Source organism: Rhincodon typus, chromosome 2, assembly GCF_021869965.1.
Source record: "Rhincodon typus isolate 14 chromosome 2, sRhiTyp1.1, whole genome shotgun sequence".
Classification (NCBI taxonomy): domain Eukaryota; kingdom Metazoa; phylum Chordata; class Chondrichthyes; order Orectolobiformes; family Rhincodontidae; genus Rhincodon; species Rhincodon typus.
Window position 1 is genome coordinate 144,705,237 of NC_063333.1, and position 18,283 is coordinate 144,723,519.

An 18,283-nucleotide genomic window follows, 5' to 3' on the forward strand; every position below is an offset into this window, starting at 1 on the left:
TAGCAGAACCTGAATTATGGCCACAATGGTTTGAGCAGTTTGTCAAATTCAATAAGTAAGACCATAGGATGTATGAGCAGAAGTAGGCCATTCAACCCATCCAGTCTTGTCTGCTATTCAATGACAGAATGGTTGATCTAGTCATTGTGATGGCAGTTTGTCGCTTGGTTGTCTAGTATAAGCCCTATTTAGTCACTATTTCAACTCTGGGATGGTGAAACATGAGACTTGTTAGTCACTCAGCCACAACAGAGGAAAACAGGGCTGAGGTCTGGTAACCCCCAGGTTTCACTAACAGGTGAGGTGTTGTTGCTACCCCTATAAAAATTGGACGGCACATGCTCACTTGTGAGCAGAAAAGAAGGAGCGGGGTAGGAGGCTCCAGCAAAAGTAAAAAGAAAAGGAAGACCTGCACTTAAATAGCACCTTTCAGAATGTTCCAAACTGATTTTCAGCCAATGAGTGAGTGTTATCATTGTTGTTGTAAAGTAGGAAGCACTGTAACCAATTTGCACACAGCAAGCTGCTACAAACAGTAGTGTGATAATGACCAGGCAATCAGGTTTTTGTGAAAGCCAGGACACCAGGGAGAACTGGCCCTGCTCTTCTTTCAAATTGTGTTGTGGCATCTTTCGTGCTGACACAATAAAATCTCATCCATAGTGCAAACTTTTGCCTGGGTATTGTTGCGTGAAGGGTCTAGGCTAGGGCACTCAGAATCCCTGAAACACTCCAAGGAATGCTCAGGAGGTGATGGCACAGCGGTATTATCATTAGACTATTAATCCAGAGACCCAGGTAATGTTCTGGGGACCAGGTTTCAAATCCCATCGGGGAAGGTGGAATTTGAATTCAATAAAAATCTGAAATTAACTCTAATGATGACCACAAAACCATTGTAGATTGTTGGGGGAAAATCCCATTTGGTTCACTAACATCCTTTAGGGAAGAAAACTGCAATCCTTACCTGGTCTACATGTGACTCTGAGACCACAGCAAAGTGGTTGACTCTTAACTGCCCTCTGGGCCATCAGCAATGGGCAATAAATACTGGCCCAGGCAGCAATGCCCACAAATCATGAGTGAATAAAACCAACTTCCCTCAAATGGCTTCTAATCTCACCTGATCTGACCTGCTGGGATAGCTACTCTCTGTTAAAAGACTGAGAGGTTAGATCTATAATGACATGATCTAATTCTTGGATAACTTTTTTTGTTAAAATAAAGGTGGTGCATTTGGTGAGGGTGAAAACAGATTCCAGGATTAGTCATGGTTCCATGACACAGAGTTCGCACTGAATCTTACTGCATCAGCTGAACAAAACAACTTTTACAGGCAGCCCTCAGGTCATGAATGGATTCCACTCCTGAGTACATTTGTACATGAGTCAGGGCACAATACAGTACAGTGTAAAATGTCTGTCTGTAAATATGACTGAATGTTCACATGTCAGATCCATAAAAATTAATAGCATCATGGAGCCTGTTGGTAAGTCTGGGACAATAGTCAATTGTTTTATGGTCACATTACTGATGATTTCTGTTGGGTGAGTTCTATTTTCTGCTACCCTGGTGGGATTTGAACCCCTACCCCCAGAACATTAGCTGAGGTCTCTGGGTTACTAGTCGAATAACATTACCTATGCCATTGTCACCTCATAAAGATAACCTCACCATAGTCTACCAAGGATAGTAGGAACTGCAGATGCTGGAGAATCCGAGACAACAAGGTGCAGGGCTGGATGAACACAGCAGGCCAAGCAGCATCATAGGAGCAGAAAGGCTGACGTTTCGGGCCTAGACCCTTCAGTTGCTCTCCCATTAGAGAGACAACTGGTGGTGGTTTAATCTGAGCGTCACCAGACCTCAGGCGAGGGGAGAGGTTGAGAAGGGGTGTCCTTTTTGGTAACCTCAGCCAGTGTGGGAATTGAACCCATGTTACTGGTATCAGTCCACATCAGAGACTGGCCACCCAGCCAACTGAACTAACTGACCTCTCCCATAAACAGTGCCTATGAAAACCTAAGGAGGTAAAGGACTTTTAAGTAGACCTTGGATTAGCCTTTTTCAAATTTTTGTAGTAAACCATTGCTACAATGTTTGTTGCGAACGAAATTTTGATTAATCTATTAAGATTTAGAAAAGAAATGTTGCTTTGTTCAGTTGATGCAGTAAGATTCTGTTCAAGCCCTACATTATAGAACAATGGCTAATCCAGGGATCAGTCTACACCCTGACAAAACACATCACTTTCATTTTGGCTAAAATTACTCGAAATAAAGCATGGCTGAATTCCAGATGCCTCCGTAAACCTCTTCCTGCTGAAAAAGAAATTATTGCTGCTCTTGTTCCCTCACCTCAGCATTTCTCCTGCCCCTATTAATCTCTGAGTGCCCTGGAAGATGGAGTTTCAATGGGAAGAGGGCTTTTGTCTTGTACTTGAGCTATCTTAGACTCAAACTGTCCTTCAGCATCACTTTGCTGAGCTCTACCATTCTACTGTGAACCAGGCTCTCAAGTGAATTTGTCTTTTCTGTCAAATTTTAACCTCTATGGTATACAATTCCAATCAAAACAACTCTTCTAGTTGAGGATGAATGATGCTATTACTGCACTAGCACTTTTAGAATTCAGTTTGTTTTCAGATTTTACTACTATACTTCTTATATCCCTATAATACTCCTTATACACACATGACTGGGTGGCCAAATTCTGTTCCAACTCCCATTTACAAGTTTGCTGACAACACCACCATCATAGGTCAGTTCTTAAACAATGATGAGACTTAATACAGGAAGCATGTTGTAAAGACAACAATCTCTCCATCAACATCAGCACAATGAAGCAGCTGGTCATTGACTTCAGGAAGGGGGATGGAAGGCACAGCCCTGTCTGCATCAATGGTGCTGTGGCGGAGATGGTCGAGAGAGTCAAGTTCCTGAGAGTGACGATCACCAACAATCTGTCCTGCTCCACCCACATCGACGTGATGGTCAAGAAAGCACAACGATGTCTCTACTTCCTCAGGGGGCTAAGGAAACTGGGAATGTCCATAGGAATCTCACAATTTTTTGTAGATGCACCACAGAAAGCATCCCATTTGGATGCATCACAATGTGGTTTGGCAACTGCTCTTCCTAAGACCATAAGAAATTACAGAGAGTTGTGAACAAAGCCCTGTCCATCACATTAGGCAGCCTTCCATCCATTGACTCCATTTACACTTCCCACTGCCTCGGGAAAGCAGCCAATATCATCAAAAACCCCTCCAGCCCTGGACCATTGTTCTGAACTTTTATTTCTCTACTTTCTAATTTCTTTTTCCCTCAGAATTTGTACTGAAAAATCTGCGCCTAGATACCTTTGTACTTAGGATGGCGCTGTGGTTGGTGACTTATAAACTTTTCAATGTAGTTATCTGAGTACCTGTGACAATAAAGTCAATTCAATTCAATTATATTCTCTTCCAGCCTCTTCCATTGGGCAAAAGACATAAAGATTTGAATACACACATGAACAGATTTAAGAACAGATTTTTTTCTGCTGTTATCAGACTTTTGAACAGACCTCTCAAATGTTAATTCTGATCTCTCTCTCTGCGGCTGTAATATTGTATTCAGCACTCTGTTTTGCTACCCTGATGCACTTTGTATGGTACAATCTGCCTGTATAGCATGCAAAATAACCCTTTCCACTGTATCTTGGTACATGTGACAACAGTAAACCAATCTATTTAATTTTCCTTTTGCATTGCTTTACATTTAAACTACAAAAGAACCCCAGCAGATTGATTTGGTGGGCAACAAAATGTACGACTTAACCAGACAGCTCAGCTGGATCCCATTTTAAGCCAGGTCTGTGGTGATTTAGAATGGATTGCTGAAACCAACAGTCTGACCAGGTCAATGAGAGAGACCAGAAGATCATCAAAAAGTAGGACATTCAGCCCCTCCATTCCTCATGTACTCTTTCCTGTCCTCTCCCCATAACCCTTGATTTCCCAATTGATCAAGAATCTCTCTGTCTCAGCTTTAAGTATACACAAGGACTCTGCTCCCACAGCTATCTGTGGCAAAGTGTTCCAAAGACTCACAATCTTCTGAGAGAAGAAATACCTCCTTATCTCAGTCTTAAATTGGTGCCCCTTTATTCTGAGACAATGTCTTCTGGTCCTAGACTCTCCCATGAGGGGGAAACATCCTCTCAGCATTTACCCTGTCAAGCCCTTTAAGAATCCTCTATGCTTCAATGAGATCACCTCTCATTCTTCTAAACTTCAGTGAGTAGAGTCCCAACCTGTTTAGCCTTTGCTCATAAGACAATCCCTCTACCAGGAATCATCCTTGTGAACATTCTCTGAACTGCCTCCCATGAAACAATATATTTCCTCAAATAAAGGGACCATAGCTGCTCAAAGTACTCCAGATGTGGTCTCACCAGCTCCTTGTACAGCTGCAATAATCCTTTCCTACTCTTATACTGCAATACCCTTGAAATAAGGGCCAACATTCCATTAGCCTTCTGGACTATCTGCTACACCTGTGTGCTAGCTCTTTGTGTCATACACAAGTACCCCAAATCCATATGTATGCAGCTTTCTGCAGTTTTTCCCCATTTAAGTTACACTCTGTTCTTTTGTTCTCCCTTCCAAAGTGAACAACTTCACATTTTCCCATGTTATACCCCATTTGCCAACTTCGTACCCACTTAGTTAAAACCTATCAAAATTGCTCTGTAAACTATTGCATCTCTCTCACAACTTGTCTTTCCACCTAGACAAAACCGGAATAAATTGATTGTAATTCCTTTTCCTTTATTCAACCATTTAACCCACTTTGAAAAATAAGCAGGAGAATACAATTGGGCTCCAGTGAATCTGGGTAGCACTGACGCTTCCAGGTCAGGAGCTGGAAAATTCAAATCTCATTCCAGTCCTTGAGTATCAAACTCAGATGCTGAGTCTCTGGTGCAGTAGTAGCAGTTATCTTTCTGAACAAGTTGTATAACTGAGACATTACCTGTCTGCTCAAGACAATGTAGAAGGTCCCATTGCACTGATTTAAAGCGGTGCAGGTGAATTAGCCTTGGTCAATATTTATTCCTCCAACAGCATTATACAAACATGATGTGGTCCTCATTACATTGCTGGTTGAAGAAGCCTGCCATGCACAAACTGGTGGCTGTGTTTCTTACAACAGTGATTCCCCTTCAGCAGTGCTTCACTTGCTGTACAACACGTTGTTGCAAGCTGCAGTTGTGAAAGGCACTATATAACTGCAAGTCCTTCTATCATGGGGTAAGCGATGCACTGGGATGCTGCGAAGTCTCAGTTTGAGCCATTGCTTTCTGTTAGGTTTCGAAAACATATCTGCATTATTTTTCTGTACGCTCATAGCTATGGGATTACTTTCTTAAATATTTGAACAGGTGTGGTTAGTTCTATTGTATTTGAAAAATCCTTACATCAACATGCATCCAAAGGTTGTGCTTTTCACAAATGTCTGCAATCTCATTGAGTGGATCAAATGCTCCATACACGGTAGTTCCAGCTGTAGCATTGATGTACAAAGGAACAAAACCCTGTAAACAAAACCTATAATTAGCTAATGTGTACAGGTTCATGCATACGACTTAAAAAATAGACTACTCCCATGAAACCGAAATTTTTTTTTTCCTTATTTGTCCATGAGAATGTATCACTGGCTCGGCCCAATGTTTATTATTAAAGTACAGTTATTGTTTGTGCAGGTGAGAGTCAACCAGATTAGTGTGGGTCTGCAGTCATATGTAGGCCAGACCAGGTAAGGATGGCAGATTTCCTTCCCTGAAAGGACATTAGTGAATCAGATGGATTGACACAGCAAACCACAGTGGTTATCTAGTCATCATTGGACTAGCTTTTTAATTCCAGATTTGTTTTGTTGAAATTGACCAGCAGTTGCAGTCAAACTTGAACCCAAGTCGCCAGGACATTAAGCTGAGAGTTTTTGATTCCAAGCCCAATGACATTACTATTATCCCACCACATCCCCTCAATCGCTTGGGAGCAGTTAGTCATGTTTTAATTTCAGATACATTTCTATTTGTTTCATGTTGAACTACTACAGTGTGTGACAAATCTATCTCTTTCATATATGGGAATTAAATGGATACAAGACAACACAATTTCAGGCATCAATATCTTGGGTTCCCAGATCATCAGATAAACCTGTATTCTCCAGATTTGGTGTTTGCTAGGAATAGGACCTCAGTTCATTACAAGTGCAAATGAAAAATTCAATGCCTGTTTTAGACTCCCTTCCAGAATCTGGATATGACAGAGTGGAGCAATACTGACCTGCAAGCAACAGTCTTTATCAAAAAGGCAGAATTGGTTTCTGGAGGAGCACAGCAGGCCAGGCAGCATCAAAGGAGCAGGAAAGTTGACATTTCAGGCCAAAAGTCCCCAGAGGTTGAGCCTGGATCTCTAAATTACGAACCCAGCAACATTACCATGATCCCACCACCTCAGTCAGGATTGAGTAAGTGAGCTCAAAGGGCTGTATGGTCTGTTCCCTCTCTCACTGATTATCAATCACAGTTTTACACCATGGAGAAAGGCCCTTTGGACCATCTTGCTTGCACCAGTTACCAAACACCTTTCTACTCTAACGAAAACAGAAACGGCTGCAAAAACCCAGCAACTGTGGAGAGAAAGTTAATGTTTCAGGTCCAGTGACTCTTCTTCAGAACTGATCCTATCTAGTCTAGTCCCATTTTCCAACACCTTTTCAGTAACCTTGCACACTATGGCATTTCAAGTATTAATCTAAATACTTCCTCGATGTTGTGATGGTTCCTGCCTCCTCCACCCTTTTCAAGCACTGAGTTCCAGATACCCTCCAAACTCTGGGTGAAAAGATTCTTCCTTAACTCTAAATCTCCAGTCTTTTGCCTTAAATCTACAGCTCTTGGTTATTGATCCCCTTATTAATCAGAGAAGTTTCTGTCTGTGCCCCTCAGAACTTTGTACAACTCAGTCAGGCCCCCATCAGCCTTCTCTGCGCTAAAAGAATCAACCCCACACAATCCTCATAATGGAATTGCTCCAGCCTGGGCAACCTCTTCTGAATCTCTTTACTCATGAGACATAGACAAGAACAGGAATACCATGGGAATTAATGGATGTGCAACAAATATTAGCTTTGCCAGCAACAACTAAATCTAGTGAACATAGAAACTAAAACTATCTTTATTTGTATACTGCCTTAGGTTTGTAATATATCTCAAGGTGTTTTATAGGACCACTACAAATAAAATATTATACTAGGCCACTCAATGAGATGTTAAGATAGTTGATGAGCAAAGTAGCCAACAAGGTAGTTTTTATGCAGTCTCTTGAAGGAGGAAAGAGACCAGGAGGTGGAGAGCTGTAGGAGGGGATTATGGACCATGGAGGACATGTCAACTGAAACCATGGCTCCTGATAATGGAATCAGACAACACCAGGTTATAGTCCAACAGGTTGATTTGAAATCACAAGCTTTTGAAGCACTGTCCCTTTGTCAGGGAAATGAAAGAAAAGCACTCAAGCACAGAATTTATAATCAGAGAGATCAAAAGATCATACATATGGTGTCAGTGGAGGGTCAACAAGTGAAATAATAGGTCTGTGCAGGTGCTCAACAGTGACTTCAAGTGATCAAGGGCCAACGTTCAGAAAGCTTGTGATTTCAAGTAAACCTGTTGGACTATAATCTGATGCTGTGTGACTTCCGATCTTGTCCACCCCAGTCCAACACCAGCACCATCACATTATAATCTCTGAGCCTGTGTGCTTCTCTCTCATTTCACCTGTTGAAGAGGCAGCACTCCAACCGCTTGTGATTTCAAATAAGCCTGTTAGACTATAACCTGGTGTCACCTCACTTCTGACCTTGTCGACTCCAGTCCAACACCGGCACCTCCATATCATCAATAACAGAGTGATTAAAATCGGGACAGCAGGCTTAGAAAGGTGTACATACCTCGGAGGGTTGTAGGGCTGGAAGAAGTTACAGAGATAGGAAGGGGACAAGGCCATGGATGGAAGGAAAAGCAAAAATGACTCATGGTAGGCTCATTCAGAAAGTAAGGAGGCATGGGATTCAGGGAAATTTGGCTGTCTGGATACAAAACTGGCTGTCCAATAGAAGACAGAGGATGTTAGTAGATGGAAAGTATTCAACCTGGAGCTCGGTGACCAGTGGTGTTCCGCAGGGATCTGTTCTGGGACGTCTGCTCTTTGTGATCTTTATAAATGACTTGGATGAGGAAGTGGAAGGGTGGGTTAGTAAGTTTGCCGATGACACAAAGGTTGGTGGAGTTGTGGATAGCGTGGAGGGCTGTTGTAGGTTGCAACGGGACATTGACAGGATGAAGAGCTGAGCAGAGAAGTGGCAGATGGAATTCAACCCAGAAAAGTGTGAAGTGATTCATTTTGGAAGGTAGAATTTGAATGCAGAATACAGGGTTAATGGCAGGATTCTTGGCAGTGTGGAGGAACAGAGGCATCTTGGGGTCCACGTCCATAGATCCCTCAAAGTTGCTACCCAAGTTGATAGCGTTGTAAAGAAGGCGTATAGTGTGTTGGCTTTCATTGGGAGAGGAATTGAGTCTAAGAGCCGTGAGGTTATGCTGCAGCTCTATAAAACCCTGGTTAGGCCACACTTGGAATATTGTGTTCAGTTCTGGTCACCTCACTACAGGAAAGATATGGAAGATTTAGAAATGGTGCAGAGGATATTTACCAGGATGCTGCCTGGACTGCAGGGCAGGTCTTATGAGGAAAGGTTGAGGGAGCTAGGGCTTTATTCATTGGAGCAAAGAAGTTTGAGAGGTGACTTGATAGAGGTTTACAAGATGATGAGAGGCATAGATAGAGCGGATAGTCAGAGACATTTTCCCAGGACGGAAATGACTATTACAAGAGGGCATAATTTTAAGGTGATTGGAGGAAGGTATAGGGGAGATGTCAGAGGTAGGTTCTTCACATAGAGAGTGTTGGGTGTGTGGAATGCGCTGCCGGCAGTGGTAGTGGAGTCAGATACTTTAAAGACTTTTAAGCGACTCTTGGATAAGCACATGGAGGATAGTAAAATGTAGGGTATGCAGGGTAGATTGATTTTAGTAGGATAATAGGTCGCCACAACATTGTGGGCCAAAGGGCCTGTACTGTGCTGTACTGTTCTATGTTCTATGTTCTAACAGGTATCAATGGAATAACAAACTGATGATGTAACTGCTCTTTGTGGACTTTGGTGTATTCAGAAACATCACTGCGTTAACAACCATTAAACTTCAAAAGCATTGAATTGGCTTTGAATTACTTTGATGTTGTTCTACGTGAGTGGATAAACAGCTGTCTCAAGTATAAAAAGACATTTGCTTTGTGCTTTCTTGAAAGCAATCTGTTTTTGTTTTTCCCTGTCTTTAACTCTATTGTTCTGTTTTAGTGCCCTATGCTAACTTTGGTTATCTTACAGTCACCATGCTACGTTAGTGGCAATTTTTTTTAAAAGGTACTCTTCAAAGACTCGGATGTTTTTCTGTTTTCAGAAAAATACTGATATCCGTTTATCTCATTTAAGTTTTCAGATTGTAAAAGTTATTTGGTTTGACTATGCATTAAGGCTCTACCATAGAGTGAGATAAAAGAAACTAAATTTTGTTGACAACTGAAGCTACGTTTTATTCAAGGATAGCTTTAATTTATCTAACTGACTTCCTAGGGTTTTGTCATTAGTTACAGGAAAGAAAGGGGAGTGAGGAAATGTCTTTGGGCCAATAACTGGGAATCCCAGACTATTTTACTGAGCTCATGGATTCAAATCCTATCGTGGGAAAGAGCTAATTAACGATGATTGCATCATCATTGTCAATTGTCAGAAAAAAATCTGTTTCACAAATGTCCTTTCAGTAGGGAAACCTGCCATCCTTAACCAGGTTGACCTACAGGTGACTCAAGGCTAATGTCATGTGTCAATGAATGTGGAGTTGGATGAACACAAAAGGTCAGACAGCATCAGAGGAGCAGGAAAGTCAACGTATCAGGCCAAAACCATTTGTCAGTGTTTGAAGGGTAGATAGGGTGGCGATACAGGTAGGGGGGTTATGGCGATTGGTCAGTGGGAAGGGTGGAGCAGATAGGTGAGTAGGAAGATGGACAGGTTAGGTCAGGTCAAGGAGGTAAAAGGACGGGGAGGGCTGGAAATGGGATAAGGCTGGGGGTGGAGGGATTTTGAAGCTGGTGAAGTCAGTATTCAGGCCATTGGGCTGTCAGCTCCCAAAGCGAAATACCAGGTGCTGTTCCCCTAGTTTATGTTTGGACACACTCTGACAGTGGAGTAGGCCAAGGATGGACATGTCGCCAGGGGAGTGGGAGGGGGAATTTAAATGGACGGCAACCAAAAGGTCAGGTTTTTTGGTGCATGCAGAGAGCACTTGCTCCGCGAATCAGTCCCTGTGTCTGCGTTTGGTTTCCCTGTTATATAGGAGACAACATCAGGAGCTTATCATCCCACCTACCTTTCCCCAGCCCTACCCTCATCCCTGTATTTATTTCTGGGCTCCCCTCCCCGACGCCAGTCCTGTCGAAGGGTTTTGGCCCGATACGTTGACTTTCCTGCTCCTCTGATGCTGTCTGACCTGCTGTGTTTATCCAGCTCAACATTTATTGACTCTGGCTTTCAGCATCTGCAGTCCTCACAGTCTCCTAGATACAGTAATGTCGTTGGCTTTCAAACTGAAATGAGGAGGAATTTCTTCAGCCAGAGAACGGTGAATCTGTGTAACTGATTGTCGCTGAGGGCTGTAGAAGCCAAATCATTCAGTATATTTAAGACAGAGATAGATAAGTTCTTGACTGGTGAGGGGATCAAAAGTTATGGGGAGAAGGCAGCAGAATGGGGTTGAGAAATATATCAGGTATGATTGTATAGCAGAGCAGACTTTATGGCCCAAATGGCCCAATTTCTATATCTCATTATGACTCTTAAGTGCCCTTTGGGCAATTAGGGATAAGCAATAAATACTGGTCCAGCCAGCAATGCCCACATCCCACAAATGAATAAAAGTAATTCTACCTCAATTCTGCCTTCCTGCCAGATCTGCAGTTCCCTTAACCCCTAAAAATCCATTGATCTCAGTTTTGAATAAACTGAGTGACTGAGCAGCGAGAGCTCCCTAGTGTAGCGTTCTTTTCCCCAACAGTTCACAACCCTCTGACTGAAGAGATTTCTCCTCATCACGATTCCAAATGGCTGATCCTTCCTCTGAAGATTCTGATCTCGTGTCCCAGGTTTTCTAGTCAGGGGAATCACTTGGCATTATTTTTTATTCGTTTACAGGATGAGGATGTCGCTGGTCAGGCAGCATTTATTGCCCATCCCTAATTGCCCAGGGGAACAGTTAAGAGTCAACCACATTGCTGTTGGTCTGGAGTCACATGTAGGCCAGACCAGGTAAGGATGGCAGTTTTCTCCCCTAAAGGACATTAGTGAACTAGATGGGTTTCTCCCAACAATTGTCAATGGATTCATGGTCATCATTAGACACTTAATTCCAGATTCTTATTGAATTCAAATTCCACCGTTGCTGTAGCGGGATTCTTATACAGGTCCCCAGAACATTATCTGGGTCTCTTGATTAACAGTCTAGCGATAGTACCACTAGGCCATCACCTCCCTATTTTTAAAAAAATGAACTGGGTCGGAGGCCATTCATTGGTGATACCATGAAGTGATTTAGATTAATTTTTAATGTTTTAATTATTATTATTTTCTGTACTGTTGTTTTAGCAACAGTCTGCAAAGCAGGTCTGCTGATTTTGTTAGTTAACCCCTTAAAAGAGGAATTTAATGTGAGAGCAGTGCCTGAAGTCATTTACAACAAACTCCCTCACAAGAATCATAGAATCCCTACAGTGTGGAAACAGGCCCTTCGGCCCAACAAGTCCACACTGACCCTCAGAGAATCCCACCCAGATCCATCCTCCTAATCAAGGCATCCCTGGCCACTATGGACAATTTAACATAGTTAACCCACCTAACCAGCATATCTTTGGATTGTGGGAGGAAACCGGAGCACCTGGAGGAAACCCACGCAGACACGGGGATAATGTGGAAACTCCACACACACAGACAGTCACCTGAGGGTGGAATCAAACCTGTGTCCCTGGAGCTGTGAGGCAGCAGTGCTAACCACTGAGCCACCGTGCCGCTCCAAAGAGGCAAGAGCAAATGTCCCAACATGTTCGAGGATCATCAAAGGACTATGACTCAGATTGGTGACTGCTAAACAAGTTGCAGATGAAAAGGATGAAATTTAACATAAAACTCACTGGAAACAATCAGTAACTTCATCAAGCTGTACAGAAAAATCACTAAGAAATGCAGACTCTGTCCCAACTGCCAGAAATACATTTTGATGCAGTCCACATTGATTTGTCTCTATTCCACCCTAAAGATGATACCCCTACCTTATATATAACTTAACAATGTCTACTGTGTGGGAATTGGGGAAATTAACTACATCTGAAGTATTTTAGATGAATGCTCAGAACAGAATGATGCAGAATATCCTGGAGAAAGATAGACTATTCTTTCTTAGGCTTATGATGAGTTTGGTTGCAATGGCCTTAAGGCATAAACAACACTGAGTGGGAACGAAAGGGTGAGTTAAGTAGTGAGCCATGGAGTACTCTGAGCTTGTGGACATGTTCAACATGGTCAACAAAGATGTCACCTGTTCTGCATTCGTTCTTCCAGAGGACACGCTTTATGCTTGCATATAGCACACTAGATTAGAGGAATTTTGTCCAACTTTTGCATTCTTTGGAAGGAGTCTTTAGAAGTTTGGAAAAATAATTCGTGATGAGTTGCATGAACAGGTGATGCCTCTGCTAACGTTGTCTGAGGAAATGTCAGACATAGGTCATCCTGCAAGTTAAAGTGAGCAAAGATATCCTATAGCAGGGCTTACCAGAGTCATGGTCAGGACTCCAAAAGAGGATGTCTCAAGCTGTAACTTTATAGTTGTAAGCTCTGAAGCAGTGATGGTGTTGTGGAGCTCTGACTGAGTCATTAATGTAATGCTTCCACTCTAACAAGTACCCACTCTCACAGGCCCCCCACACCTCTCACCACCTTGATATTCTGACAGGATTCCCCCACCCTGGTTTTCACAGCTTTCACTGAGCTGGTGGGGAGGGGGGACGTGGTCATGACAATTTTAGAGCTTCGAAACAGGGACTCAGTGGGAAAATGTTTGGGAAGCACTGCTCTAGAGAAAAGTATCACTCTGGACATGATGTAAGAGAAAGGTGTTTACAGATGGGACCATATTGTCGGTTTTTGGAAATGGAGCCATTGGTTTGGTGAACAGGGAAGCTGATTGGTTGAAAAAAAGAGAAGGACTTACATTTATATGGCAACTTTCACAATAACCATTAGATGCTCCTAAGCATTTTACATCCAATGTACATTTGAGGTGTAATTACTGTTGTAATGTAATCAATGTGGCAGTCAACTTGGACAGAGCACGTTCCCACAACAAGACAAACAGAAATATTCAGGATGGAAATATTTCCATGATGGTTTTTAACTAGGAACTAAGAATAACTTATCAGCTTCTCTCCACATCGGAGCTGTCGGATCTTTCATGTCCACCTGACAAAACAGATTGGACCTTCGTTTAATGTCTTAGCTGAGAACTGTGATGACCTTTGACCCAGAGGAAGTACAGTAAGGAAAATTTTAATTTGATCAACCGCTTGTGGAATCTGCTTTTAGTGTTAAGCTTGTTTAAAAGTCACTTTTATGAATGTGTTTCATTTTTAAAGGAATCAATTGTAATTTTCTTGAATAAACAAATGTTCATATGAACTGGTAACACTTGACCTGGAAGCAGTACCAACAGGGAGCAAAGTTTAATATACAGAAGTCATGTGGTCAAACACAAAGCAAAGCTGTAGGCCAAGGAGGTGGGAGAAACAAGAAGTTATATTTATAAAGAACTGTGTTTGTGTAATACAGCCAAACAGGAAAGAAATTTGAAGACAGAATCAGAGCAGGATTGTTATTTGAGTATTTTTATAGCTGCTGCTTCAATTTTGCCAGCATTGACTAGATCATTTAGTGTGGTTTGTTAAAAAGATTAGATAAAGGAAATTCTTGGAAATTAGTCCCATCTTGATTTTCAGGAACGTGGATAAGGAGATTCTGTCAATGTGCACCATTTATGTGACTCCAAGGACATTGACTAGATAATCACAGAATCACGAAATTGTTACAGTTCAGAAGGAAACCACTCAGCCTATCGTGCCTGCACCAGCTCTAGTACCTAACCCAGTCCTACTACCTAGTGCCAATCTCCTTCCTTTTCCCATATCCCTGCACACCATTTCTGTCCCAATAATCATCCAATGTCCCTCTTGAAAGCCACAATTGAATCTGTCTCCATCGCATCTCCAGACACTGCATTCCAGACCCTAACTACAGACCGTGTGGAAAAGGTTTCTTTTCTTATACTGCCCTTGTTTCATTTGTACAACAGTTTAAATCTATGCCACTCTCATTCCTTTTTCTTTTATGAGTGACTGCTGGTGAATACAACCCTAATCAACTGAGTTGGAAAATAAGAAATGTATCAAACAGAGGCAAAGTTAGAGACCTTTGTAATTTCATGGAGTGCCATATATCTTCCAGGAGTGATGTGAGTGCTTGTGGTTCTGTACAATGTACTTTAGCTGTACTGACAAACTAAACTGCAGTTTACCTTTCTGTCTGAAATAACACTTACCTGTTAACTCATGTTTAATTTGTGTTGGTTCCGACTCATCACAAAGTAAAAGATTATAATAGTGAAATATTGTTGGCAATTTCTTATTTGAGGTTCACTTGAGAAAACTCATGTCCAGTTCCTCCACTGGGATCTTGACAAAAGTGGCACCTTTGACAGTGAAGTATTCCCTCTGTATTGCTCTGGGCAGTCAGCTTGATTTTACTCATCAAGTCCTGGAGAGAGACTTGAACTGACAACCTTATAATTTTGATTGGACGTTGAAGACAGAAGAGGATCAATCACTGGTATGTTAAAAAATGAAAGAAATGAGCAGAAAGGCTAGCGAAATAGTGGGCACAGTCAGGGGCTTGATAATCCAAACATCTTCCAACATTTCCATTACTTTCAACACAGCCTTATGACAAATTACATTTTCTTTCTCACAGTCCACTCCCAACTGCATCAGTTCAAAGAATAAAAATAATTTCTGACTTTATCTGCTGCATTTGCATTTTCAGGCACTTTGTGTAATTGGACTGTTAGGTCCATCCACTCCCTTCAGTAAATTTTGCAGTTAAGTATATAATTCTGTTCTTTACCTTTCCTCCCAGAAGATATTACTTCACATTCAATTGCTTCTGCCTGTTTTGATAACTTTCCCCTGTCCTCCCCACTTTTCATCAAAACTCTTGACTTTGTGTTAGCAACAAATTTCCTTCCTGTCTTCTCCAGTGTAAATTATTTTGACAAAAATAAAGAATCTCATAGTGACCCCCAGGTACTCCATCTCCAACCCTTCTTCAAACTGAACAACAGCTAGTTACCCTCCATCTAAAGATCAACCTTCTCCATGTCCTGTTACCTTTCCTCCAATGCTGTTCACATCAAAATCATGTTGTTTGCATTTTGTCTGTTGGCTGTTGCATAATTAAGGAATGGACTATCCATCGTTTCCCTAGGAAATGTATTTCCCTAAATTGGGAAGCTCAATTTCTTTTAGTCTTGCGCATCGATTGTCAATTTCTGTACCTTAATTTGATGACTGAAGTAATTTACACTACCCAGCTTGGCTACAGAGAATCTAATTGGAAAGTGTAAAAGATACATAGCTTTTTACTCCATCGCCTAAATCGTATTGCACAAAATCATTTACAGCCAAATTAAACACACCCACTACCTTCACTTGCTTCAGTAATATTAAATAAAGGGCCAATTACTCCTTCAGTGACAAAACACAGGTACATAGTATTTACATGAACTAAATGGAAAGGTAATCTTTGTTCGAAATTCAGTTTTTCATATTTCAATGAGTCGGGAAAAAGATAATGGATTTTACCTCAGATTTTTAAAAGGCAGAAACCTTTTGCTTAGCTTCAATGATATTTGCTTCCAATTCAGCTGAAATGATCTTCCCTCTGTGAGCATGATTAGACAAATATAAATATTTAATTGAAAAACCTATTTTGTTCTTATTTACACCATGCAATTTAATATCCCCTGTGTGCTGGAGCACTCAGTTTTCTTAGTATTATTCTGATGTTATCTGAGGGATAGAACCAACTTATTTATTTGCATTTAATAGCATGGTTAATGCAGTAAGATGCCCAAGGGACATCAAAGGAATATTGTCAAGACAAAAATGGAACACATTCTTATAGATAAGCCTCTGGAGATGACAGTGACAAAATAAAACAAATTGAAGGGAAATAAATAACAAACAATGAGAATACACTCTTTACATTCAAAAATGTTTGGAAATGCTTCCTGAAGGCAACTGTAGTGATTGGAACCAGGCGGATCTTGTTGACTACAAGATCCTTGATTGGGGTTTTTTACCTGGGCCAATCAGGAAGTCCTGGTTGGCCAATATAAACAGGGGATTTAGAATCTCCTCAGTTCTGGGGATTGAGTCCAAGTCAGTTTACTATGCATAAATAAAGGATGAGTTAGTTACAGGATACTGGCCTCTGTGCAGTTATTTCAGCAAATGTGATGAAGAACTTTGGAAAAGTTGAATAGAGAGAACTCGGAAGAGATTGACATATTAATGATTTGGAGGAAGGAAGTAAGTGCATTGTAGCCAGACTTGCAGACAGCATAAAAGTAGATGGAAAGACAACTTGTGAGAGAGATAGAAATAGTTTGCAGAGAGATATAAGTAGGTTAAGTGGGCAAAACATTGGCAAATGGAATATGATGTGGGAAAACAGGATATTGCTTATTTTGGAAGGGAGAACAAAAGAGCTGAGTATTTTTTAAATGGAGAAAAACTGCAGAAAGCTACAGCACAAAGGGAGTTGGGGGTACTTGTGCACGAAACACAGAAAGCTAGCACACAGGTGCAGCAGGTATTGAGGAAGGCAAATGGAATGTTGGCTCTTATTTGAAGGGGGTTGGAGTATGAGAGTAGGGAAATCTTACTGAAACTGTACAAGGTGCTGGTGAGACCACATCTGGAGCATTGTGAGCAGTTTTGGTCCCCTGATTTAAGGACAGATATTGAAGGCAGTTTGGAGAAGGTTCACTACGATGATCCCTGGTGAGGGGGGATTGTCTTATGGGCAAAGATTAAACAGGTTGGGACTCTACTCACTGGAGTTTAGAAGAATGAGAGGTGATCTCATTGAGACATATGGATTCTTAAGGGGCTTGACAGGATAAATGCTGAGGATGTTTCCCCTCATGGAAGAGTCTAGGGCCAGAGAGCATAGTCTCAGAAGAAAGGGATGTCAATTTAAGATTGAGATGACAAGGTATTTCTTCTCTCAGTGGGTAGCGAGCCTGTAGCGTTCCTTGCCACAGAGATCTGTGGGGGCAGAATCCTTGTGTATATTTAAGGCTGAGATAGGTAGTTTCTTGCTCAATAGTGAATCAAGAATTATGAGGGAGAGAGCAGAAAAGGGGATGTGAGGGATGTTGGATCAGCCATGATCCTATTGAATGGCAGAGCAGGCTCAAGGGGCTGAACGGTCTGCTCCAATTCTGATTTCTTTTGATTTGATGGACTGGTGACCTGAAGACACAACAATTCCCATCAAAGGCCTGCAGCAGATTGTAATGGAGGGTAAGGGAGAGAGAGGGTGTTTCAAGATGCAACGGTCTTAACTTTTAATGTTTCTTAACATATGTCTGTAAAGTATTATTTTGGTTGTACTGAAAGAAAAAATGAGAAGTTCTGTTTTGTGATTTACAGTGTAAGTTGCTAATAAATATATTGTCTAGTCAATGGTCCTTGTAGTCCTTTATTACAGTAAAATTCTTAAGTTGTGAACCAAAATAGAAATTGCTAGAAAAGCTGGCAGCATCTGTGGAGAGAAATCAGAGTTAATGTTTCAGGTTGAGTGACCCTTCCTTAGAAAGGTCTGAGGAAGAGTCACTTGACTCGAAATGTTAACTGTGATTCTCCCCACCGATGCTGCAAGACCCACTGGACTTTTCCAGCAATTTCTGTTTTTGTTTCTGATTTACAGAATCCACAGATCTT

At 41.5% G+C, this 18,283-nt stretch overlaps 1 protein-coding gene across 1 annotated transcript in view; it reads right to left on the bottom strand.

The window, feature by feature from the left end:
• Positions 1-18,283, bottom strand: part of gad3 (glutamate decarboxylase 3) — a 55,738-nt gene that overhangs the window by 12,928 nt on the left and 24,527 nt on the right. Inside the window, exons 8-9 of the mRNA XM_048611005.1 lie at positions 16,160-16,214; positions 5,465-5,580 (exon numbers count right to left, since the gene is read on the bottom strand). Of these exons, the coding sequence (XP_048466962.1) occupies positions 5,465-5,580; positions 16,160-16,214 (171 nt within the window). The remainder of the gene's footprint in view (positions 1-5,464; positions 5,581-16,159; positions 16,215-18,283) is intronic.